Source organism: Salmo salar, chromosome ssa01 (genome assembly GCF_905237065.1).
Source record: "Salmo salar chromosome ssa01, Ssal_v3.1, whole genome shotgun sequence".
Taxonomy (NCBI): Eukaryota; Metazoa; Chordata; class Actinopteri; order Salmoniformes; family Salmonidae; genus Salmo; species Salmo salar.
Genome location: NC_059442.1, coordinates 1,841,820 through 1,869,709, shown reverse-complemented (window position 1 = coordinate 1,869,709; position 27,890 = coordinate 1,841,820). Strand labels below are relative to the sequence as shown.

The 27,890-nt window shown below is 44.7% G+C and overlaps 1 protein-coding gene across 10 annotated transcripts in view; it reads left to right on the top strand.

The window, feature by feature from the left end:
- Positions 1-27,890, top strand: part of LOC106610160 (attractin) — a 210,059-nt gene that overhangs the window by 87,025 nt on the left and 95,144 nt on the right. For 4 of the 10 annotated variants that reach the window (XR_006761182.1, XM_045704633.1, XM_045704524.1 and 1 more), the window contains exons 20-24: positions 3,650-3,743; positions 5,847-5,899; positions 7,705-7,799; positions 8,842-8,920; positions 17,597-17,754. Coding sequence is in view for 9 of the 10 variants with exons in the window: in XM_045704633.1 (XP_045560589.1) it covers positions 3,650-3,743; positions 5,847-5,899; positions 7,705-7,799; positions 8,842-8,920; positions 17,597-17,754 (479 nt within the window). In the remaining variant the exon portion in view is untranslated. Of the gene's footprint in view, positions 1-3,649; positions 3,744-5,846; positions 5,900-7,704; positions 7,800-8,841; positions 8,921-15,610; positions 17,209-17,596; positions 17,755-27,890 lie in introns of those variants that run through there. The other 6 variants (XM_045704555.1, XM_045704684.1, XM_045704612.1 and 3 more) reach the window with 5 other exon arrangements.

Here is a 27,890-nt window from a genome sequence, read left to right as displayed (position 1 = left end):
CAGTTTATTTATGTATTGCCTAGTTTCACAGTGAAAATAAAATGTGGAACGACACACACGCTGCACTTTGGTCCGCTCATTCCTACGGCAACCGTGACAACGAGTCTCAAAACCACAGTATCAGACAGTCAGTCACCCACTGGCCTGGTTTCATCTTTCCTGGGAAAATAGCTGCACCTTTACGTTGAAATATGTTTCCTGAAACAAGTCACATTTGACAACTGATAGGCCTGATATTGTCACTCATCAGATTTATTGTCAATTTAATCTTCATAGACTAACTCCTATTATGTGTGAAATGTAGTTTCGGTATAGTTTCGAACTAGGATAGAGTCAAAGATATGATTTGTATCATGACACAAGGCCAGACCCAGATGCAGACACAGGAGGCAGATGGTTAGAGTCTTACAATATGTATTCATCCAATAGGGGGAAGGCAAGAGGGTCAAAACCAGTTCAGAGTCCAGGAGGTACAGAAGGGCAGGCAGAATCAAGGTCAGGGCAGGCAGAATCAAGGTCAAGCCAGGCAGGATGACCAGGCAGGCAGGAAAGTAGTCCAGAGTCAGGCAGGGGTCAAAAGACTGTCAAAAAGAGAATAGCAAAAGGAGTATGGGGAAAAACACACTGGTTGACTTGACTAAACATACAAGACGAACTGGCACAGAGAGACAGGAAACAGAGGGATAAATACACAGAGACAGGAAACACAGGGATAAATACACAGAGAGACAGGAAACACAGGGATAAATACACTGGGGCAGAGAGAGAGTAAACACAGGGATAAATACACAGAGAGACAGGAAACACAGGGATAAATACACTGGGGCAGAGAGACAGGAAACACAGGGATAAATACACTGGGGCAGAGAGACAGGAAACACAGGGATAAATACACTGAGAGACAGGAAACACAGGGATAAATACACAGAGAGACAGGAAACACAGGGATAAATACACTGGGAAAAGGAAACACAGGGATAAATACAGAGAGACAGGAAACACAGGGATAAATACACTGGGGCAGAGAGACAGGAAACACAGGGAGAAATACACAGAGAGACAGGAAGCACAGGGATAAATACACTGGGGCAGAGAGACAGGGATAAATACACTGGCGCAGAAAGACAGGAAACACAGGGATAAATACACTGAGAGACAGGAAACACAGGGATAAATACACTGGGGCAGAGACACAGGAAACACAGGGATAAATACACTGGGGCAGAGAGACAGGAAACACAGGGATAAATACACTGGGGCAGAGAGACAGGAAACACAGGGATAAATACACTGTGGCAGAGAGACAGGAAACACAGGGATAAATACACTGGGGCAGAGAGACAGGAAACACAGGGATAAATACACTGGGGCAGAGAGACAGGAAACACAGGGATAAATACACTTGGGCAGAGAGACAGGAAACACAGGGATAAATACACTGGGGCAGAGAGACAGGAAACACAGGGATAAATACACTGGGGCAGAGAGACAGGAAACACAGGGATAAATACACTGGGGCAGAGAGACAGGAAACACAGGGATAAATACACTGGGGCAGAGAGACAGGAAACACAGGGATAAATACACTGGGGCAGAGAGACAGGAAACACAGGGATAAATACACTTGGGCAGAGAGACAGGAAACACAGGGATAAATACACTGGGGAAAATAAGACCTGGAGGGGGTGGAGACAAACACAGGAACAGGTGAAACAGATCAGGGTGAAACAGATCAGGGTGAAACAGATCAGGGTGAAACAGATCAGGGAGAAACAGATCAGGGAGAAACAGATCAGGGTGTAACAGATCAGGGTGAAACAGATCAGGGTGAAACAGATCAGGGTGTAACAGATCAGGGTGTAACAGATCAGGGTGTAACAGATCAGGGTGTAACAGATCAGGGTGAAACAGATCAGGGTGAAACAGATCAGGGTGAAACAGATCAGGGTGTAACAGATCAGGCTGTGACACTTTGCATTATTCTGAAGGCCTACTACAACACATAGCATGTTATCATTTCCTTTACAATAACTTTGATTAGTCATAGAGTTACACTAAACAAAACTGTCCCATGACAGCTTCTTTTTTACAAAGTAAAACGTAAAAGAGAATGGTATCGACCTGCAAGGCGTGCGGTCAAATGATTTGTTGCTGGTAAATAGGCATAATACAAACTCATCATTACTGTTGTCTTTCTAAATTAAATCCACCTCTTCACCCTCCTTATCATTCAGTTAGACCTATTTTAAATTTCAACAGTTTCATTCAATTGTGAAGTAATGTGCACAATTATTGCCCGTTCATTCCGTGATGAGAGACTCATTAGAGCCTGGCTGGGGACCAACATCCTACAGCACATTGTCTTGGAGCCTGGCTGGGGACCAACATCCTACAGCACATTGTCTTGGAGCCTGGCTGGGGACCAACATCCTACAGCACATTGTCTTGTAGCCTGGCTGGGGACCAACATCCTGCAGCACATTGTCTTGGAGCCTGGCTGGGGACCAACATCCTGCAGCACATTGTCTTGGAGCCTGGCTGGGGACCAACATCCTGCAGCACATTGTCTTAGAGCCTGGCTGGGGACCAACATCCTACAGCACATTGTCTTGGAGCCTGGCTGGGGACCAACATCCTGCAGCACATTGTCTTGTAGCCTGGCTGGGGACCAACATCCTACAGCACATTGTCTTGGAGCCTGGCTGGGGACCAACATCCTGCAGCACATTGTCTTGGAGCCTGGCTGGGTACCAACATCCTACAGCACATTGTCTTGGAGCCTGGCTGGGGACCAACATCCTACAGCACATTGTCTTGGAGCCTGGCTGGGGACCAACATCCTACAGCACATTGTCTTGGAGCCTGGCTGGGGACCAACATCCTGCAGCACATTGTCTTAGAGCCTGGCTGGGTACCAACATCCTGCAGCACATTGTCTTGGAGCCTGGCTGGGGACCAACATCCTACAGCACATTGTCTTGGAGCCTGGCTGGGGACCAACATCCTGCAGCCGTCTTGCCGGATTAAGTTGGGAACAGGTTTGAAAAAATAAATACGTCTCTGTTTGTGATTTAAAAATTCGGACCAATGAGCAGCGTAAAATACAAACATTTAGGAAAAGTCAGGACATAGTTTATTACATTTTTTTTGGCCGATTTGTAATTTTTTTTTCAAATGACAAAATGAAACGTTAGTGGCTGGTGGCCTGTGGCGGTTCTCGTGTTAACAGGTACATGCTTGTCAACAATTGGCCAGAATAATTTGACCAAATACCCCAGTGCTGTGGCTGGATTCTCCTCCTTATACACATCAGAACATCATACTGTAACAACAAAAGAGTCCTGAGAAAACATGTTGTCTGATCTCTTATAAATAACTTCAGGCCCTGCCTTTGGTCATTTGGCTTTCCTTGTTATTGTCAGTGTAACTGTTCATTCTATAACGACCCATGATTGTTATATTCATGTGATAATGTTGTTATATTCATGTGATAATGTTGTTATATTCATGTGATAATGTTGTATTACAGCGTGTCAGTTATATTACTGTGATAATGTTGTTATATTCATGTGATAATGTTGTATTACAGCGTGCCAGGTATATTACTGTGATAATGTTGTTATATTCATGTGATAATGTTGTATTACAGCGTGCCAGTGTAATGGCCATGCCGGTATATGTAACACTAACAACGGGAAGTGTTTCTGCACCACCAAGGGCATCAAAGGAGACCGCTGTCACCTGTAAGTTCACTACAGTACACATTACTACAGTACACACTACCGTACATACTACAGTACACACTACTACAGTACACACTACAGTACACACTACAGGACACATTACTACAGTACACACTACAGGACACATTACTACAGTACACACTACAGTACACATTACTACAGTACACACTACAGTACACACTACAGTACACATTACTACAGTACACACTACAGTACACACTACAGTACACACTACAGTACACACTACAGTACACACTACAGTACACATTACTACAGTACACACTACAGTACACATTACTACAGGACACATTACACACTTAGTACACTACAGTACACATTACTACAGTACACATTACTACAGGACACATTACACACTTAGTACATACACATTATAACTAACTAACTCAGACCACTACCACCTGTAAGTACACTACAGGACACATTACACACTTAGTACACTACAGTACACATTACTACAGTACACACTACAGTACACATTACTACAGTACACATTACTACAGTACACACTACAGTACACATTACTACAGTACACATTACTACAGTACACATTACACACTTAGTACACTACAGTACACATTACTACAGTACACATTACTACAGTACACACTACAGTACACATTACTACAGTACACACTACAGTACACATTACTACAGTACACATTACTACAGTACACATTACTACAGTACACATTACTACAGTACACACTACAGTACACATTACTACAGCACACACTACAGTACACATTACTACAGTACACATTACTACAGTACACATTACTACAGTACACACTACAGTACACATTACTACAGTACACACTACAGGACACATTAATTACAGTACACACTACAGTACACATTACTACAGTACACATTACTACAGTACACACTACAGTACACATTACTACAGTACACACTACAGTACACATTACTACAGAACACACTACAGGACACATTAATTACAGTACACATTACTACAGTACACACTACAGTACACATTACTACAGTACACATTACACACTTAGTACACTACAGTACACATTACTACAGTACACATTACTACAGTACACACTACAGTACACATTACTACAGTACACACTACAGTACACATTACTACAGTACACATTACTACAGTACACACTACAGTACACATTACTACAGTACACACTACAGTACACATTACTACAGCACACACTACAGTACACATTACTACAGCACACAACTACAGTACACATTACTACAGTACACATTACTACAGTACACATTACTACAGTACACACTACAGTACACATTACTACAGTACACACTACAGGACACATTAATTACAGTACACACTACAGTACACATTACTACAGTACACATTACTACAGTACACACTACAGTACACATTACTACAGTACACACTACAGTACACATTACTACAGTACACACTACAGGACACATTAATTACAGTACACATTACTACAGTACACACTACAGTACACATTACTACAGTACACTACAGTACACATTACTACAGTACACATTACTACAGTACACACTACAGTACACATTACACACTTAGTACATACACATTATAACTAACTCAGTACAGTTCAGACCACTACCACCTGTAAGTACACTACAGTACACATTACACACTTAGTACACTACAGTACACATTACACACTTAGTACATAGTACATAGCAGTAAGTCTGTTTCACTATCACCACTATAACTAACTAACTCAGTACAGTTCAGACCACTATAACTAACTAACTCAGTACAGTTCAGACCACTATAACTAACTAACTCAGTACAGTTCAGACCACTATAACTAACTAACTCAGTACAGTTCAGACCACTATAACTAACTAACTCAGTACAGTTCAGACCACTATAACTAACTAACTCAGTACATGTCGACCTACTTATTCTTCTCATTCTGTCATTATGATCCTACCCCGCTGTGTAGTCATTGACTCCATGGTTTCAGAGTCAGTTGTTAGGTCACAGAAGGATTCATATAAGTTATTGATTTACCCTTCACGTTGTTGTTTCGAAATGTAAATCCCTTTTATTCCCTTTCCTCTGCTTTCCCTCAGGTGTGAGGTGGAGAACCGTTACCAAGGAAACCCTCTGAAAGGAACGTGTTACTGTAAGTGGAACTCCAATCTACCTTCAGAGTGGAACACCACGCTGAGGCTGAGTCCTTCAGGGTGGAACATCACGCTGAGGCTGAGTCCTTCAGGGTGGAACATCCCGCTGAGGCTGAGTCCTTCAGAGTAGAACACCACGCTGAGGCTGAGTCCTTCAGAGTAGAACATCACGCTGAGGCTGAGTCCTTCAGAGTAGAACATCACGCTGAGGCTGAGTCCTTCAGAGTGGAACATCACGCTCAGGCTGAGTCCTTCAGAGTAGAACATCACGCTGAGGCTGAGTTCTTCAGGGTGGAACATCACGCTCAGGCTGAGTCCTTCAGAGTAGAACACCACACTGAGTCCTTCAGAGTAGAACATCACGCTGAGTCCTTCAGGGTGGAACATCACACTGAGTCCTTCAGAGTAGAACATCACGCTGAGGCTGAGTCCTTCAGGGTGGAACATCACGCTGAGGCTGAGTCCTTCAGGGTAGAACATCACGCTGAGGCTGAGTCCTTCAGAGTAGAACATCACGCTGAGGCTGAGTCCTTCAGAGTAGAACATCACGCTGAGGCTGAGTCCTTCAGAGTAGAACATCACGCTGAGGCTGAGTCCTTCAGGGTGGAACATCACGCTGAGGCTGAGTCCTTCAGGGTGGAACATCACGCTGAGGCTGAGTCCTTCAGGGTGGAACATCACGCTGAGGCTGAGTCCTTCAGGGTGGAACATCACGCTCAGGCTGAGTCCTTCAGAGTAGAACACCACACTGAGTCCTTCAGAGTAGAACATCACACTGAGGCTGAGTCCTTCAGAGTAGATCAATGTGATAACCATAGACACTATAGTAATATTCTAGATCAATGTGATAACCATAGACTCTATAGTAATATTCTAGATCAATGTGATAACCATAGACTCTATAGTAATATTCTAGATCAATGTGATAACCATAGACTCTATAGTAATATTCTAGATCAATGTGATAACCATAGACTCTATAGTAATATTCTAGATCAATGTGATAACCATAGACTCTATAGTAATATTCTAGATCAATGTGATAACCATAGACTCTATAGTAATATTCTAGATCAATGTGATAACCATAGACTCTATAGTAATATTCTAGATCAATGTGATAACCATAGACTCTATAGTAATATTCTAGATCAATGTGATAACCATAGACTCTATAGTAATATTCTAGATCAATGTGATAACCATAGACTCTATAGTAATATTCTAGATCAATGTGATAACCATAGACTCTATAGTAATATTCTAGATCAATGTGATAACCATAGACTCTATAGTAATATTCTAGATCAATGTGATAACCATAGACTCTATAGTAATATTCTAGATCAATGTGATAACCATAGACACTATAGTAATATTCTAGATCATAGACTCTATAGTAATATTCTAGATCAATGTGATAACCATAGACTCTATAGTAATATTCTAGATCAATGTGATAACCATAGACTCTATAGTAATATTCTAGATCAATGTGATAACCATAGACTCTATAGTAATATTCTAGATCAATGTGATAACCATAGACTCTATAGTAATATTCTAGATCAATGTGATAACCATAGACTCTATAGTAATATTCTAGATCATGGAACTAGACTCTATAGTAATATTCTAGATCAATGTGATAACCATAGACTCTATAGTAATATTCTAGATCAATGTGATAACCATAGACTCTATAGTAATATTCTAGATCAATGTGATAACCATAGACTCTATAGTAATATTGTCCCCTGCTGTATCTGTTCTAACGTGTAGCTGTGTTTTATCTCCCTACCAGACACCCTGCTGATAGACTACCAGTTCACCTTCAGTCTGTCTCAGGAGGACGACCGATACTACACCTCCATCAACTTTGTAGCCACGCCAGAGGAGGTAGGACCACACCCACGCTGCTGGGGTTAGAGGTTAGGGGTCAGGCCACACCCACACTGCTGGGGTTAGAGGTTAGGGGTCAGGCCATGCACGAGGAGGTAGGACCACACCCACGCTGCTGGGGTTAGAGGTTAGGGGTCAGGCCACACCCACACTGCTGGGGTTAGAGGTTAGGGGTCAGGCCATGCACGAGGAGGTAGGACCACACCCACGCTGCTGGGGTTAGAGGTTAGGGGTTAGGCCACACCAACGCTGCTGGGGTCAGAGGTTAGGGGTCAGGCCACACCCACGCTGCAGGGGTCAGAAGTTAGGGGTCAGGCCACGCCCGAGGAACTAGGACCACACCCACACTGCTGGGGTTAGAGGTTAGGGGTCAGGCCACGCCCGAGGAAGTAGGACCACACCCACACTGCTGGGGTTAGAGGTTAGGGGTCAGGCCACACCCACGCTGCTGGGGTTAGAGGTTAGGGGTCAGGCCACACCCGAGGAGGTAGGACCACACCCACACTGCTGGGGTCAGAGGTTAGGGGTCAGGCCACGCCCGAGGAGGTAGGACCACACCCACGCTGCTGGGGTTAGAGGTTAGGGGTCAGGCCACACCCACACTGCTGGGGTTAGAGGTTAGGGGTCAGGCCATGCACGAGGAGGTAGGACCACACCCACGCTGCTGGGGTTAAAGGTTAGGGGTCAGGCCACACCCACACTGCTGGGGTTAGAGGTTAGGGGTCAGGCCACACCCGAGGAAGTAGGACCACACCCTCACTGCTGGGGTTAGAGGTTAGGGTTCAGGCCACACCCGAGGAGGTAGGACCACACCCACACTGCTGGGGTTAGAGGTTAGGGGTCAGGCCACGCACGAGGAGGTAGGACCACACCCACACTGCTGGGGTCAGAGGTTAGGGGTCAGGCCACGCACGAGGAGGTAGGACCACACCCACACTGCTGGGGTTACAGGTTAGGGGTCAGGCCACACCCGAGGAGGTAGGGTTTAGGGTTAAGGTCAGATCATTTATCTCCTCATCCCTCCGTCTCTCCTCCGCAGCAGAATCGTGATCTGGTTGTTTTCATCAACGCCTCCAAGAACTTCAACCTCAACATCACCTGGGCTGCCAGCTTCACAGGTAACACACCTAAACACAGCTCCACAGGTAACACCTTAACATACCTTCACGGGTAACACACTTTAACACACCTTCACGGGTAACACACTTTAACACACCTTCACGGGTAACACACCTAAAAACACCTTCACGGGTAACACACCTAAATACACCTTCACGGGTAACACACCTAAAAACAGTGAGGGGAAAAAAAGTATTTGATCCCCTGCTGATTTTGTACGTTTGCCCACTGACAAAGAAATTATCAGTCTATAATTTTAATGGTAGGTTTATTTGAACAGTGAGAGACAGAAAAACAAAACAAAAATCCAGAAAAACTCATATAAAAAATGTTATAAAATTATTTGCATTTTAATGTGGGAAATAAGTATTTGACCCCTCTGCAAAACATAACTTAGTACTTGGTGGCAAAACCCTTGTTGGCAATCACAGAGGTCAGACGTTTCTTGTAGTTGGCCACCAGGTTTGCACACATCTCAGGAGGGATTTTGTCCCACTCCTCTTTGCAGCTCTTCTCCAAGTCATTAAGGTTTCGAGGCTGACGTTTGGCAACTCGAACCTTCAGCTCCCTCCACAGATTTTCTATGGGATTAAGGTCTGGAGACTGGCTAGGCCACTCCAGGACCTTAATGTGCTTCTTCTTGAGCCACTCCTTTGTTGCCTTGGCCGTGTGTTTTGGGTCATTGTCATGCTGGAATACCCATCCGCGACCCATTTTCAATGCCCTGGCTGAGGGAAGGAGGTTCTCACCCAAGATTTGACGGTACATGGCCCCGACCATCGTCCCTTTGATGCGTTGAAGTTGTCCTGTCCCCTTAGCAGAAAAACACCCCCAAAGCATAATGTTTCCACCTCCAGGTTTGACGGTGGGGATGGTGTTCTTGGGGTCATAGGCAGCGTTCCTCCTCCGCCTCCAAACACAGCGAGTTGAGTTGATGCCAAAGAGCTCCATTTTGGTCTCATCTGACCACAACACTTTCACCCAGTTGTCCTCTGAATCATTCAGATGTTCATTGGCAAACTTCAGACGGGCATGTATATGTGCTTTCTTGAGCAGGGGGACCTTGCGGGCGCTGCAGGAATTCAGTCCTTCACGGCGTAGAGTGTTACCAATTGTTTTCTTGGTGACTATGGTCCCATCTGCCTTGAGATCATTAACAAGATCCTCCCGTGTAGTTCTGGGCTGATTCCTCACCATTCTCATGATCATTGCAACTCCACGAGGTGAGATCTTGCATGGAGCCCCAGGCCGAGGGAGATTGACAGTTCTTTTGTGTTTCTTCCATTTGCAAATAATCGCACCAACTGTTGTCACCTTCTCACCAAGCTGCTTGGCGATGGTCTTGTAGCCCATTCCAGCCTTGTGTAGGTCTACAATCTTGTCCCTGACATCCTTGGAGAGCTCTTTGGTCTTGGCCATGGTGGAGAGTTTGGAATCTGATTGATTGATTGATTGATTGATTGCTTCTGTGGACAGGTGTCTTTTATACAGGTAACAAGCTGAGATTAGGAGCACTCCCTTTAAGAGTGTGCTCCTAATCTCAGCTCGTTACCTGTATAAAAGACACCTGGACCCCAGAAATCTTTCTGATTGAGAGGGGGTCAAATACTTATTTCCCTCATTAAAATGCAAATCATTGAAATCAATCAAATCATACAAATCCTCTCCCAATGAGAATGTGTTCTCAGTCAACCTACCTGGTAAAATAAGGGTTAAATAAATATTGATAGCAATACATGGATAAAACATCTACAGAAAAGACAGAAATGCCAACAGGGCTACGATCTCTATTCAGAACCACATTCCTATAAATACTGTTGTAGTAATATGGCTACAGGTTCATCTGCCTCACCTAAAGCCCATTCTGGTGGGAAGCTGCTATAGACCACCAAGTGCTAACAGTCAGTATCTGGATAACGTGTGAAATACTTTGAGGTATATTTTTTGGGGTGACTGTTTTTCCCTCCATCAAGCTGCCCCACTCAAGAAAAAGCTTCAAACTGTTACCAGTGCCTGGAATCTAGTTCAGGTTATCAGTCAACCTACCAGGGTAGTTACAAACAGAACAGGCATTAAATCATCAACGTGTATTGATTATATATTTACTAATGCGGCAGAATTCTGCTTGAAAGCAGTATCCAGACCCATAGGATGTAGTGATCACAATATAGTAGCCATATCTAGGAAAACCAAAGTTCCAAAGGTTGGGCCTAATATAGTGTATACGAGGTCACACAATAAGTTGGCCTGACCCCTAACCTCTAAGTATACGAGGTCATACAAGGAGTTTCGTTGTGATTCCCATGTTATTGATGTAAATAATATGTGCTGGTCTGTGATGTGTAATGTGGAGCTACCAGACGCTGCACATTTATGAAAATGCTTCTTCAAGTTAATAATAAGCACACACCCATTAAGAAAATGTCTGTAAAAACGGTTAAATCCCAGTGGATTGATGAGGAATTGAAAAAAAAAATATGGTTGAGAGGGATGAGGAAAAAGGAATGGCAAATAAGTCTGGCTGTACAACCGATTGGGAAACGTACTGCAAATTAAGAAATCATGTGACTAAACTGAATAACAAGAAGAAACTACACTATGAAACAAAGATAAATTATATAAAGAAGGATTGTAAAAAGCTTTGAAGCACCTTAAATTACATTTTGGGAAAAAAGGCAAACTCAGCTCATTCATTGAATCAGATGCTCATTCATCACAAAACCAACTGATAATTCCAACCACTTTAAGTTTTTTTTTTCATTGGCCAGATAAGCAAACTAAGGCCTGACATGCCACCAACAAATGCCGAACCTCCAAGTATAATTATGAAAGACAAACATTGTCATTTGGAATTCCCAAAGTGAGTGCGGAATAGCTGAAAAAAGTATTGTTATTGTCTATCAACAATGACAAGCTACCGGGGTCTGACAATTTGGATGGAAAATTACTGAGGTTAATAGCATATGATATTGTCACTCCTATTTACCATATCTTTAATCTAAGCCTACTAGAAAGTGTTTTGCCCTCAGACCTGGAGGGAAGCTAAAGTCATTCCGCTACCTAAGAATAGTAAAGCCCCCTTTACTGGCTCAAATAGCCGACCAATCAGCCTGTTACCAACCCTTAGTAAACTTCTGGAAAAAACTGTCTTTGACCAGATACAATGCTATTTCACAGAAAACAAATGGACAACAGACTTTCAGCAATCTTATAGGGAAAGACACTCAACAAGCACTGCACTTACACAAATGACTGATGATTGGCTGAGAGAAATTGTTGATAAAAAGATTGTGGGAGCTGTTTTGTTAGACTTCAGTGCGGCTTTTGACATTATCGATCATAGTCTGCTGATAGAAAGACGTATGTGTTATGACTTTACACCCCGTTATAATGTGGATAAAGAGTTACTTGTATTTGGATGACTCAACACTATACACATCAGCTACTACAGCGACTGAAATGGCTGCAACACTTTTAACAAAGAGCTGCAGTTAGTTTCAGAGTGGGTGGCAAGGAATAAGTTAGTCCTAAGTATTTCTAAAACTAAAAGCATTGTATTTGGGACAAATCATTCACTAAACCGAAAACCTCAACCAACACTTAATATGTTGTGAAAAGTGTTATGAAATGTTATGTGATATTTTTTATTATATTTTTTTATTGCATTTAACTGCCTTAATGTTGCTGGACCCCAGGAAGAGTAGCTGCTTCCTTGGCAGGAACTAATGGGGATCCATAATAAACCCCAGGAAGAGTAGCTGCTTCCTTGGCAGGAACTAATGGGGATCCATAATAAACCCCAGGAAGAGTAGCTGCTTCCTTGGCAGGAACTAATGGGGATCCATAATAAACCCCAGGAAGAGTAGCTGCTGCCCTGGCAGGAACTAATGGGGATCCATAATAAACCCCAGGAAGAGTAGCTGCTGCCTTGGCAGGAACTAATTGGGATCCATAATAAACCCCAGGAAGAGTAGCTGCTGCCTTGGCAGGAACTAATGGGAAATTACTATTTATAATTAATCACATCACGGGTGAGCTCACCACTCTCTAGTAAACGAAAGTAATCCGACGATGGGTAGTTTCTGCGTGCTGCCATGCTTTTTCTCTCTCTCTCTCTCACAGACACCAAAGATAATAAGAGAAAACAAGATGAGTGTGGTCTGTTTTATAGTATGCATGTTGAAGGGGGTGTGTTGTCTACCATCGTTCACATCCCACCATTCATTTCCGGAAGTTCTCAAAAAAGAATTGTGAACCCTTACTCACCTCATTTTGTTATAACATCTTTGGTCCGACAGACGATTACAGTGAAACCCAGAATGCATTGTATGTCAACAAACATGGCACCACACACAGCTGGAATTAGCTTAGCTCATCATAATCAGTACAAATTTAAAAAAAGTATTTTACACACATAATATGTGCCCATTACAATCTATGCAAGAATCGGAATGCATGATTTATCACCGGTACTTGAAAACATATGAATAAAACAGTAAATATATCAATAATTACCACAAAACATTTTCTGATAGTTATTTATTGATATAAAAGGCGCGTGCCGGCAGTCAATCACGTAACCTCTCACTCTGAGCCGTTCAGTGTTGTTGTTTCTGTATGTAGCTAGTGAGCTAAGCTGTAGCATTAGCAATGTCTGTCAAAAGGAGACACCTCACAAATGTGGAAATTCTGGATAATTTTTTTTTGTTTAGTAGAGGAGATCAATCGCTATGCCTTGGAGCTACAAGAGAAGAGAGAGCCAGGAGTGAGGAAACTCGCTAAATGGGTGACAACCACAATTAGTGAAATGTATACCTTCCTGGTGACAGTCCTCCTCATGGGGATAGTAAAGAAGAACTCCCTAAGAGAATACTGGAGCACAGATCCTATGTTTGCAACTCCCTTCTTTGCCACCCTCTTTTCCCAAGACCTCTTCCTAGTTCTGCTGCGATGCTTGCATTTTGTCAACAATGCTACTGCCATCCTAAATGACCCGTAATACAAAATAAGAAATGTTCTTACCAGCCTGACATCAGCATTTGGTTGGGTCTTTGTACCATCCAAGGACCTACGCATTGATGAATAACGGATGTTAGGGAAAGGTAGGCTGGCGTTCCGTCAATATATTTCCTCCAAAAGGCACCGGTTTGGGGTTCTTTGTCATGTGCGACGTGAAGACAGGATTTGTCCAAGACATTGTAGTTTACACAGGGTCCACCACTGACATCCAACATTATGAGGGGCTTGGGGTGTCCGGGTCCGTGGCTCCTCATCTCAGCAAGGGACACACTTTCTACAGTTGAAGTCGGAAGTTTACATACACTTAAGTTGGAGTCATTAAAACAAATTTTTCAACCACTCCACAAATTTCTTGTTAACAAACTATAGTTTGGACATCTACTTTGTGCATGACACAAGTCATTTTTCCAACAATTGTTTACAGACAGAGTTTCACTTATAATTCACTGTATCACAATTCCAGTGGGTCAGAAGTTTACATACACTGAGTTGACTGGTGCCTTTAAACACCTTGGAAAATTCCAGAAAATGATGTCATGGCTTTAGAAGCTTCTGATAGGCTAATTGACAACATTTGAGTCAATTGGAGGTGTACCTGTGGATGTATTTCAAGGCCTACCTTCCAACTCAGTACCTCTTTGCTTGACATCATGGGAAAATCAAAAGAAATCAGCCAAGACCTCAGAAAAAAATGCTAGACCTCCACAAGTCTGGTTCATCCTTGGGAGCAATTTCCAAATGCCTGAAGGTACCACGTCTGTACAAACAATAGTTCGCAAGAATAAACACCATGGGACCACGCAGCCGTCATACCGCTCAGGAAGGAGATGCGTTATGTCTCCTAGAGATGAACGTACTTTGGTGCGAAAAGTGCAAATAAATCCCAGAACAACAGCAAAGGACCTTGTGAAGATGCTGGAGGAAACAGGTACAAAAGTATCTATATCCACAGTAAAACGAGTCCTATATCGACATAACCTGAAAGGCCGCTTAGCAAGGAAGAAGCCACTGCTCCAAAACCGCCATAAAAAAGCCAGACTACGGTTTGCAACTGCACATATATTGAAGCAACATCTCAAGACATCAGTCAGGAAGTTAAAGCTTGGTCGTAAATGGGTCTTCCAAATGGACAACGACCCCAAGCATACTCCCAAAGTTGTGGCAAAATGGCTTAAGGACAAAGTCAAGGTATTGGAGTGGCCATCACAAAGCCCTGACCTCAATCCTATAGAAAATGTGTGGGCTGAACTGAAAAAGCGTGTGCGAGCAAGGAGGCCTACAACCCTGACTCAGTTACACCAGCTCTGTGAGGAGGAATGGGCCAAAATTCACCCAATTTATTGTGGGAAGCTTGTGGAAGGCTACCCGAAACGTTTGACCCAAGTTAAACAATTTAAAGTCAATGCTACCAAATACTAATTGAGTGTATGTAAACTTCTGACCCACTGGGAATGTGATGAAAGAAATAAAAGCTGAAATAAATCATTCTCTCTGCTATTATTCTGACATTTCACATTCTTACAATAAAGTGGTGATCCTAACTGACCTAAGACAGGGAATTTTTACTAGGATTAAATGTCAGGGATTGTGAAAAACAGAGTTTAAATGTAGGTGTATGTACATTTCTGACTTCAACTGTTTGTTACAGCAGTCCGACACTCTTCCAACAGCACAGGAGCCTGTGGCAGGAAGGGGTTGCCGGCATTCGGATGAAGAGAGGGGAGGTGGAGTTCAAGGAGAACGGTCAACAGCTGGCAGTAAAGTGGCATGACAAACGAGACGTCCATGTCCTCTCCACTGTCCATACAGCAAACATGTCGGCCACAAGGAAGGTGGACCACCTGATGGGAGAGAGAATGATCAAACCAGTCTGTGTGCTTGACTATAACCTCAAAATGGGGGAAGTGGATAAGGCGGACATGATAAACAGCTTTGTGGAATGCACTCAGAAAACGACCAAGTGGTATAAGATTTTTCCATCTGATCGCGTCTGCCCTCAATGTCCACCGCCAACTAACAGGCGAGATGATTACTGAACATGGGATTTTTTTGTAATTGGACGTGCAGTTCACTTGAAAAATCACATAGAGAAACTATTAATGTGGTAAGGCACTTACTTTGATAGATACGCAGCCTGGATTTGAACCAGGGTGTCTGTAGTGACGCCTCTCGCACTGAGACGCCGTCCCTTCGACAGCTGCGCCACTTAGGAGTCGTAAGGCCAGGGTAGCTTCGAAATACACCCCACGCTGATACTTCTCTATGGCAATTAGCATTGTTTTACAGGGAATATACACACATTATGCTCCATACATACAGTGAGCTACAGTAGAAACGACATACAGAAACCACTATAACGTAACAAGGCACTTACTTTGATAGAAACGCACACATTTCCAAAGTTAATATTGGTAAGGAAAACAATGACTGCAATGCGGGCAACAGACAGACAATGTGAACACGAGTGCAGATCCTGTTCTGACGGGACATACGCAAATGTCTCTGGCTTGAACTGCACAAACAATTGCGAAGTGCTTGGGGAATTTTATCCGGGTCATAAATGTCCAAAACATTTATTGTCCGCAAAAGTAAAAATGACTACTTTTATGTGAATGAATGAGGCGGAACACACCTCAATTCAAACTGTTCTTAGAAAATAAAAACTTGTTAGAAAATCATTTGAAATTGTAAACAGCCTATAAATAATAGCAGGCAGCTTGCCTTGGTTTGAGGACAGCGCAGATTAAATGGACTGTTACGTAACAATCACATTCTGGAATGGAGAGAAGGTTCTAACATCACCAGCATAAAGGAACTCACTCTGGGGCGACTCGCGCATGAAAGGGTAGAATTCCTTAACACACCTTTTATATACCTTCACAGGTACCACACCTTAACAGACCTTCATAGGTAAAACAACTTAACACACCTTTTATATACCTTCACAGGTACCACACCTTAACAGACCTTCATAGGTAACACACCTTCACAGGTAACACACTTTTATACACTTTCACAGGTAACACGCCTTACCACACCTTAATAGGTAAAACAACTTAACACACCTTTATATACCTTCACAGGTACCACACCTTAACAGACCTTCATAGGTAAAACACTTTTATACACTTTCACAGGTAACACAACTTAACACATCTTCACAGGTAATACACCTTCACAGGTAACACACCTTTATATACCTTCACAGGTAACACACCTTACCACACATTAATAGGTAACACACCTTCACAGGTAATACACCTTCACAGGTAACACACCTTTAAACACCTTCACAGGTAACACACCTTTACACACCTTCACAGGTAACACACCTTTACACACCTTCACAGATAATACACCTTTACACACCCACATACTGCAACATTTTCAATCTCATTCCAAACTTCTACTAGTGAATAAAATGGGTTTCTCTCCACCTTGGTGTGGTGATGACATGTCCGCTGAAAAACATGTTCTTTCTCTCTCTCCCCTCCTCTCCCCACCTCTCCTCCCTCCTCTCCTCCCCTCCCCCCCTCCTCTCCCCCTCCTCCCCTCCTCCTCCCCCTCCTCCTCCCCTCCTCTCCCCTCCTTCTCCTCCCCTCCTCTCCCCCCCCTCCTCTCCCCTCCTCCCCCCCTCCTCCCCCCTCCTCCCAAAGCAGGTACTCAGACAGGCGAGGAGATCCCCATCATATCCAGGAGTAACATCAAGGAGTTTAAAGACAGTTTCTCCAATGAGAACTTTGACTTCCGCAACAACCCAAACATCACCTTCTTCGTCTATGTCAGCAACTTCACCTGGCCCATCAAGATACAAGTAGGTGACATGAGAGACAACCCCACCCCCAATCCCAACCCCCTCCGATGTGTGGGGGTGTAGAGTGATGCTCCAGCAGCTAACTGCTAGATGTGTGGGGGTGTAGAGTGATGCTCCAACAGCTAACTGCTAGATGTGTGGGGGGTGTAGAGTGATGCTCCAGCAGCTAACTGCTAGATGTGTGGGGGGTGTAGAGTGATGCTCCAGCAGCTAACCGCTAGATGTGTGGGGGGTGTAGAGTGATACTCCAGCAGCTAACTGCTAGATGTGTGGGGGTGTAGAGTGATGCTCCAGCAGCTAACTGCTAGATGTGTGGGGGTGTAGAGTGATGCTCCAGCAGCTAACCGCTAGATGTGTGGGGGGTGTAGAGTGATACTCCAGCAGCTAACCGCTAGATGTGTGGGGGTGTAGAGTGATGCTCCAGCAGCTAGATGTGTGGGGGTGTAGAGTGATGCTCCAGCAGCTAGATGTGTGGGGGTGTAGAGTGACGCTCCAGCAGCTAACTGCTAGATGTGTGGGGGTGTAGAGTGATGCTCCAGCAGCTAGATGTGTGGGGGTGTAGAGTGATGCTCCAACAGCTAACTGCTAGATGTGTGGGGGGTGTAGAGTGATGCTCCAACAGCTAACTGCTAGATGTGTGGGGGTGTAGAGTGACGCTCCAGCAGCTAACTGCTAGATGTGTGGGGGGTGTAGAGTGATGCTCCAGCAGCTAGATGTGTGGGGGTGTAGAGTGATGCTCCAGCAGCTAACCGCTAGATGTGTGGGGGTGTAGAGTGATGCTCCAGCAGCTAGATGTGTGGGGGTGTAGAGTGATGCTCCAGCAGCTAGATGTGTGGGCGGTGTAGAGTGATGCTCCAGCAGCTAACTGCTAGATGTGTGGGGGGTGTAGAGTGATGCTCCAGCAGCTAACTGCTAGATGTGTGGGGGTGTAGAGTGATGCTCCAGCAGCTAACTGCTAGATGTGTGGGGGTGTAGAGTGATGCTCCAGCAGCTAACTGCTAGATGTGTGGGGGGTGTAGTGATGCTCCAGCAGCTAACTGCTAGATGTGTGGGGGTGTAGAGTGATGCTCCAGCAGCTAACTGCTAGATGTGTGGGGGGTGTAGAGTGATGCTCCAGCAGCTAACCGCTAGATGTGTGGGGGGTGTAGAGTGATGCTCCAGCAGCTAACCGCTAGATGTGTGGGGGGTGTAGAGTGATGCTCCAACAGCTAACTGCTAGATGTGTGGGGGGTGTAGAGTGACGCTCCAGCAGCTAACTGCTAGATGTGTGGGGGGTGTAGAGTGATGCTCCAGCAGCTAGATGTGTGGGGGTGTAGAGTGATGCTCCAGCAGCTAACCGCTAGATGTGTGGGGGGTGTAGAGTGATGCTCCAGCAGCTAGATGTGTGGGGGGTGTAGAGTGATGCTCCAGCAGCTAGATGTGTGGGCGGTGTAGAGTGATGCTCCAGCAGCTAACTGCTAGATGTGTGGGGGGTGTAGAGTGATGCTCCAGCAGCTAACTGCTAGATGTGTGGGGGGTGTAGAGTGATGCTCCAGCAGCTAACTGCTAGATGTGTGGGGGTGTAGAGTGATGCTCCAGCAGCTAACTGCTAGATGTGTGGGGGTGTAGTGATGCTCCAGCAGCTAACTGCTAGATGTGTGGGGGTGTAGAGTGATGCTCCAGCAGCTAACTGCTAGATGTGTGGGGGTGTAGAGTGATGCTCCAGCAGCTAACCGCTAGATGTGTGGGGGGTGTAGAGTGATGCTCCAGCAGCTAACCGCTAGATGTGTGGGGGTGTAGAGTGATGCTCCAGCAGCTAACTGCTAGATGTGTGGGGGGTGTAGAGTGATGCTCCAGCAGCTAACTGCTAGATGTGTGGGGGTGTAGAGTGATGCTCCAGCAGCTAACTGCTAGATGTGTGGGGGTGTAGAGTGATGCTCCAGCAGCTAACTGCTAGATGTGTGGGGGTGTAGAGTGATGCTCCAGCAGCTAACTGCTAGATGTGTGGGGGGTGTAGAGTGATGCTCCAGCAGCTAGATGTGTGGGGGTGTAGAGTGATGCTCCAGCAGCTAACCGCTAGATGTGTGGGGGGTGTAGAGTGATGCTCCAGCAGCTACTGCGATGTGTGGGGGGTGTAGAGTGATGCTCCAGCAGCTAAGCTAGATGTGTGGGCGGTGTAGAGTGATGCTCCAGCAGCTAACTGCTAGATGTGTGGGGGTGTAGAGTGATGCTCCAGCAGCTAACTGCTAGATGTGTGGGGGGTGTAGAGTGATGCTCCAGCAGCTAACTGCTAGATGTGTGGGGGTGTAGAGTGATGCTCCAGCAGCTAACCGCTAGATGTGTGGGGGTGTAGAGTGATGCTCCAGCAGCTAACCGCTAGATGTGTGGGGGTGTAGAGTGATGCTCCAGCAGCTAACCGCTAGATGTGTGGGGGTGTAGAGTGATGCTCCAGCAGCTAACCGCTAGATGTGTTGGGGGTGTAGAGTGATGCTCCAGCAGCTAACTAGATGTGTGGGGGTGTAGAGTGATGCTCCAGCAGCTAACTGCTAGATGTGTGGGGGGTGTAGAGTGATGCTCCAGCAGCTAACTGCTAGATGTGTGGGGGGTGTAGAGTGATGCTCCAGCAGCTAACTGCTAGATGTGTGGGGGGTGTAGAGTGATGCTCCAGCAGCTAACTGCTAGATGTGTGGGGGGTGTAGAGCGTTTAAAAAAAAATATATATATATACACACTTCTATATACATACTTCCGTTCAAAAGTTTGGGGTCACTTAGAAATGTCCTTGTTTTTGAAAGAAAAGCACTTTTTTTTTGTCCAATAAAATAACATCAAATGGATCAGAAATACAGTGTGGACATTGTTAATGTTGTAAATGACTATTGTAGCTGGAAACGGCAGATTTTTAATGGAATATCTACATAGGCGTAGAGAGGCCCATTATCAGCAACCATCACTCCTGTGTTTATTTATTTTTATTTCACCTTTATTTAACCAGGTAGGCTAGTTGAGAACAAGTCCTTTATTTAACCAGGTAGGCTAGTTGAGAACAAGTCCTTTATTTAACCAGGTAGGCTAGTTGAGAACAAGTCCTTTATTTAACCAGGTGGCTAGTTGAGAACAAGTCCTTTATTTAACCAGGTGGGCTAGTAGAGAACAAGTTCTCATTTACAACTGCGACCTGGCCAAGATAAAGCAAAGCAGTTCGACAACATACAACAACACAGAGTTACACATGGAGTAAAACAAACATACAGTCAATAATACAGTAGAAAAATAAGTCTATATACAATGTGAGCAAATGATGTGAGATAAGGGAGGTAAAGGCAAAAAAGGCCATGGTGGCAAAGTAAATACAATATAGCAATTAAAACACTGGAATGGTAGATTTGTTATTTGAAGAAAGTTCAAAGTTAAAATGTGTTCCAATGGCAGCTTCATTAAATAGTACCCACAAAACACCAGTCTCAACGTCAACAGTGAAGAGGCGACTCCGGGAAGCTGGCCTTCGAGGCAGAGTTCCTCTGTCCAGTGTGTCTGTGTGCTTTTTCCCAGTCTGAGATATGGGTTTTTCCTTGGAACTCTGCCTCGAAGGCCAGCTTCCCGGAGTCGCCTCTTCACTGTTTACATTGAGACTGGTGTTTTGTGGGTACTATTTAATGAAGCTGCCAAAAAAATATAGCTTTTCTTTCAAAAACCAGGACATTTCTAAGTGACCCCAAACTTTTGAACGGTAGTGTATATTTAACCGTTATTTAACTAGGCAAGTCAGTTAAGAACAAATTCTTATTTATAATGACGGCCAAACCCTCCCCTAACCCGGACGACGCTGGGCAAATTGTGCGCCGCCCCATGAGACTTCCGATCACAGCTGGTTGTGATACAGCCCGTGATTGAACCAGGGTCTGTAGTGATGCCTCTAGCACTGAGATGCAGTGCCTTAGACCGTTGTCATACAGCCCGGGATTGAACCAGGGTCTGTAGTGATGCCTCTAGCACTGAGATGCAATGCCTTAGACCGTTGTGATACAGCCCGGGATTGAACCAGGGTCTGTAGTGATGCCTCTAGCACTGAGATGCAGTGCCTTAGACCGCTGTGATACAGCCCGGGATTGAACCAGGGTCTGTAGTGATGCCTCTAGCACTGAGATGCAGTGCCTTAGACCGCTGTGATACAGCCCGGGATTGAACCAGGGTCTGTAGTGATGCCTCTAGCACTGAGATGCAGTGCCTTAGACCGCTGTGATACAGCCCGGGATTGAACCAGGGTCTGTAGTGATGCCTCTAGCACTGAGATGCAGTGCCTTAGACCGCTGTGATACAGCCCGGGATTGAACCAGGGTCTGTAGTGATGCCTCTAGCACTGAGATGCAGTGCCTTAGACCGCTGTGATACAGCCCGGGATTGAACCAGGGTATGTAGTGATGCCTCTAGCACTGAGATGCAGTGCCTTAGACCGCTGTGATACAGCCCGGGATTGAACCAGGGTCTGTAGTGATGCCTCTAGCACTGAGATGCAGTGCCTTAGACCGCTGTGATAGAGCCCGGGATTGAACCAGGGTATGTAGTGATGCCTCTAGCACTGAGATGCAGTGCTCTAGACCGTTGTCATACAGCCCGGGATTGAACCAGGGTCTGTAGTGATGCCTCTAGCACTGAGATGCAGTGCCTTAGACCGTTGTGATACAGCCCGGGATTGAACCAGGGTCTGTAGTGATGCCTCTAGCACTGAGATGCAGTGCCTTAGACCGCTGTGATACAGCCCGGGATTGAACCAGGGTATGTAGTGATGCCTCTAGCACTGAGATGCAGTGCCTTAGACCGCTGTGATAGAGCCCGGGATTGAACCAGGGTCTGTAGTGATGCCTCTAGCACTGAGATGCAGTGCCTTAGACCGCTGTGATACAGCCCGGGATTAAACCAGGGTCTGTAGTGATGCCTCTAGCACTGAGATGCAGTGCCTTAGACCGTTGTGATACAGCCCGGGATTGAACCAGGGTCTGTAGTGATGCCTCTAGCACTGAGATGCAGTGCCTTAGACCGCTGTGATACAGCCCGGGATTGAACCAGGGTCTGTAGTGATGCCTCTAGCACTGAGATGCAGTGCCTTAGACCGTTGTGATACAGCCCGGGATTGAACCAGGGTCTGTAGTGATGCCTCTAGCACTGAGATGCAGTGCCTTAGACCGCTGTGATACAGCCCGGGATTGAACCAGGGTATGTAGTGATGCCTCTAGCACTGAGATGCAGTGCCTTAGACCGCTGTGATACAGCCCGGGATTGAACCAGGGTCTGTAGTGATGCCTCTAGCACTGAGATGCAGTGCCTTAGACCGCTGTGATACAGCCCGGGATTGAACCAGGGTCTGTAGTGATGCCTCTAGCACTGAGATGCAGTGCCAGTCGGGATCTTAAGGAGCGCTGTATGCTATGGCACTTCAGTCAACAAATTGCTTTGGACTTTATTTTATGCATTGCCCGTTTCACTGGCTGCTGGTAAATAAATAAATAAATAAAATGGTTGTTCTTTTAAAAACAGCTTGTATGTGTCTGACTTCATGAATTATTCAACATTAGTGGACAAGGTTTCTCTGGCTCTGAGGACTATAATGTGCCACTCCTCTCCAACCTGGCATGGTATAATTTCATACAGAATCTTTTCTTAATTAAATACTCATCAAAGCTGATCAGGCTCGGTCTTGGCCGATATGCCGCCCTAGGCGAGATAAAGAAAATCCCTGCAAAGTACAATAGTAGCCTGGGCTGTATAGTGTCGGCCCACAATGCACTTTTTATGAATGGCCATGTGGTAGCCTAACATCTGTAAAACAGAAAATGTACCATTAGTCACTGTCATTGCACCCCTGAGGCTGGTAACTCTTTATCCTCTCCAGCAGAGGTAACTCTGGGTCTTCCTTTCCTGTGGCGGTCCTCATGAGAGCCAGTTTCATCATAGCGCTTGATGATTTTTGCGACGGCACTTGAAGAAACTTTCAAAGTTCTTGACATTTTCCGTATTGACTGACCTTCATGTCTTCTCTTTGCTTATTTGAGATGTTTTTGCCATAATATGGACTTGGTCTTTTACCAAATAGGGCTATCTTCTGTATACCACCCCTACCTTGTCACAACACAACTGATTGGCTCAAACGCATTAAGAAGGAAAGAAATTCCAGGTGACTACCTCATGAAGCTGGTTGAGAGAATGGCCAAGAGTGTCTTCACTATTATAGTGAAAATAAAGTGAAACCCTTGAATGAGTAGGTGTGTCCAAACTTCTGACTGGTATTGTACGTATGGTCACTGGGGGGGGCAATGTCATCGACTAACTTATTGATGAAGCCGGTGACTGAGGTGGTAAACTCCTCAATGCCATTGGATGAATCCTGGAACATCGTAAATCAGTCCTGTAGCATAACATCCGCGACAGTGTTATGAGTGGAGTGGAGACTGACTATCTCATAGGACATAGTGGAGTGGAGACTGACTATCTCATAGGACATAGTGATGGTGTGGAGACTGACTATCTCATAGGACATAGTGGTGGAGTGGAGACTGACTATCTCATAGGACATAGTGATGGTGTAGTGGCGGTGGTGATAGTGGCGATAGTGGTGGTGGTGATAGTGGTGGTGTGTAGTGGTGGTGGTGATAGTGGTGGTGTGTAGTGGTGATAGAGGTGGTGTGGAGATGGTGGTGTATAGAGGTGGTGTGTAGTGGTGAGTAGTGGTGATAGTGGTGAGTAGTGGTGGTGATAGTGGTGATAGTAGTGGTGGTGTGTAGTGGTGGTGATAGTGGTTATAGTAGTGGTGATAGTGGTGAGTAGTGGTGGTGATGGTGATGTGTAGTGGTAATAGTAGTGGTGATAGTGGTGGTGATAGTGGTGGTGATAGTGGTGGTGAGTAGTGGTGATAGTGGTGGTGATAGTAGTGATGGTGTGTAGTAGTGGTGTGTAGTGGTGATAGTGGTGGTGAGTAGTGGTGGTGAGTAGTGGTGGTAATAGTGGTGGTGATAGTGGTGGTGAGTAGTGGTGATAGTGGTGGTGATAGTGGTGGTGATAGTGGTGGTGTGTAGTAGTGGTGATAGTGGTGAGTAGTGGTGGTGATAGTGGTGGTGATAGTGGTGGTGATAGTGGTGGTGTGTAGTAGTGGTGTGTAGTGGTGGTGTGTAGTGGTGGTGATAGTGGTGGTGATAGTGGTGGTGATAGTGGTGGTGATAGTGGTGGTGTGTAGTAGTGGTGTGTAGTGGTGGTGAGTAGTGGTGGTGATAGTGGTGGTGATAGTGGTGGTGATAGTGGTGGTGTGTAGTAGTGGTGTGTAGTGGTGGTGTGTAGTGGTAATAGTGGTGGTGAAAGTGATGGTGGTGTGTAGTGGTGGTGATAGTGGTGGTGTGTAGTAGTGGTGAGTAGTGGTGATAGTGGTGAGTAGTGGTGGTGATAGTGGTGATAGTAGTGGTGATAGTGGTGAGTAGTGGTGGTGATAGTGGTGGTGATAGTGGTGATAGTAGTGGTGGTGATAGTGGTGGTGTGTAGTGGTGTGTAGTAGTGGTGGTGTAGTGGTGTGTAGTGGTGGTGTGTAGTGGTGATAGTGGTGGTGTGTAGTGGTGATAGTGGTGGTGATAGTGGTGGTGAGTAGTGGTAATAGTGGTGGTGAAAGTGATGGTGGTGTGTAGTGGTGGTGAGTAGTGGTAATAGTAGTGGTGAGTAGTGGTGGTGAGTAGTGGTTAGTAGTGGTGGTGTGTAGTGGTGGTGATAGTGGTAGTGGTGTGTAGTGGAGACAGTGTAGTAGAGGTCGACTGATTATGATTTTAACGGTTTGTCGTTGGTCGCTGGCATGTCATGCCTAAATTTGCTAATCTTGGGGATTTAAAAGAAAGAGAATCTTGCCAATGAAAAGCGCATTAAAGTAGTTTGCAATATCAGTTGGTTTAGTGATGAATGAGCATCTGATTGAATGAATGATGGAGCTGAGTTTGCCTTTTTTCCCTAAATTTAATTTGATGTGCTCCAAAGCATTTTACTATCATTATTTATCCTTGTTTCATTGTATAGTTTATTTTTGTTCTGTTTTGTCACACGATTTCTCAATTTGCGGTAGGGTTGCTAATTGGTTATGCAGCCAGACTTATTTGCCACACCTTTTGCCTCATCCCTCTCAAACATAACATTTTTCTCGTCAGTCCACTGTGATTTAAGTTTGTTGTCATTTTCTAAATGGGTGCAAGCTTATTTCATGTCTTGACGTTGTATTAGTTAATGTGACTACTGCTGCTCATCGAATGATTAACGGTTTATTTGCGTGTTACCCAAAACGTGATTAAATGAATCAGGCCATTATTAACTCATTAACCGGGGGCACCATGGGAAAATTAGTTTTATTGAGTTTCTATTTCCCAAATTAACTCAAAAGAATATCAGAATATCGATTTTACAACAGTCGCTAATTATTCAATTTCCTCTACAGTCTCATTCTGAACGTCGCACAATCCGGGAATCTGCACGGACCCGAGTCCCATCAATGACTTCGTACCACACCAATCTTAGTTGATTATTTATTTACTAGAAAGCTAAAATGATGATAAAAGATACACATACACAAAAACAGTCTAGGTTATTGATTAGGACTTAGTATAATGGGCCAACACACTATGGCGCGTGTTACCCAAAATGGGGATTTAAAAGAGAGAGAAACCAAGAAAGTACACGAGAGAAATATACATTTGGGTTCATTTGTCAGCTATGCTTATTTAACCCTAGCCTTGCCCCGAACTGCCGCTCTTATGGGTCAGAATATAATGATGTAATTACGTGTTGGAGGTCTCAGGTGGGAAGCTCCGCGTGGGTCGTTTAGGCTTCTTAATGACGCACATCTCCGGCGCAACTCTCTGGTTGTCCTCACGATGTCAGTGTCCTTTTTGGCTTAGTGGTCTGATTCCTCGCCCTCGCTCTGAAAGGGGTCTTCTGAGGACAGACAGACCTGTAGCTCAGCTCACATCGTAGGAATGAAAACAGCTTAGATACCACGATTCAATGGAGAGTGGAGACCGGGTGGTCTGGCTTGAATTCACCCGCTTAGACACAGCTATTCGTCTGTAGCTTGGGTAGAAAAAAAGATTTATTTGTCTTCAACTTTGTGTTGCGTTTTGGGTTTGTTGACTACTCAGACCTTGGCTGCAGCTTGTGGTCAGTTAGTCTGAGATGTTAATTCTTAACTCACATGTCTTATACCCTCGGGTCAGAAGTGGGCGTCTTCCGCCTTTAGGGCAATTCTCTGGGCGTACCCAGTTACGAGGCAAGGTCTGGATTTTACTCAAATCCAATTTTAGACAACTAACTTCACATTTAATCTTTACCAAAACATTCTCTTTGTTCTGGACATTTTCCACACAACGTACAATGTATAAACATCAAACATATCCTAGGAAAACTCTTAAAGTTACAATGTTTTCGTTATAACGTTGTCCTTTAACTTTTAATAACAAAACAAAAAATGACATTCATTTTCATATTCCATCTATCGTCATGACCACCATTGTGGCTGACGAAAACCCCTTGTCCCAAAGTCTATTTATTGCATGTTTTAATGTTCTGAGGCTGGTTCTCCATAGTGAGAGGACAAAGGATTTTAGTCTGTTGCCTAAGATTTACAATGGGTGTGAGGGGTCATAAAACCCCCCCACGTCTTCCTGTCCCTGGAGATCCCTTCTCCTCTGGTGGGGATGAAATCTCTCTGCAGGATTGTGGTCATTGGTAACCTGAGCTGAGCAGGACAGTCATGAAACTTATTTCATAAAAGTGCTCCTCGTTACACACCACAGACCCTGCAAATATTCTTTACATTTTTACATTTACATTTTAGTCATTTAGCAGACACTCTTATCCAGAGCGACTTACAGTAGTGAATGCATACATTTCATACAATTTCATACATTTTCTTTCTGTGCTGGCCCCCCGTTAGAATTTACATCGGAATTTACATCGGAATCACTACAAAACCTCTTGTAGGACTGACCTCTTATACACAATATTAGGTCCAATATTAGGTCCAATATTAGGTCCAATATTAGGTCCAATATTAGGTCCAATATTAGGTCCAGTATTAGGTCCAGTATTAGGTCCAATATTAGGTCCAATATTACGATATGTGACCGACGACCTCGATT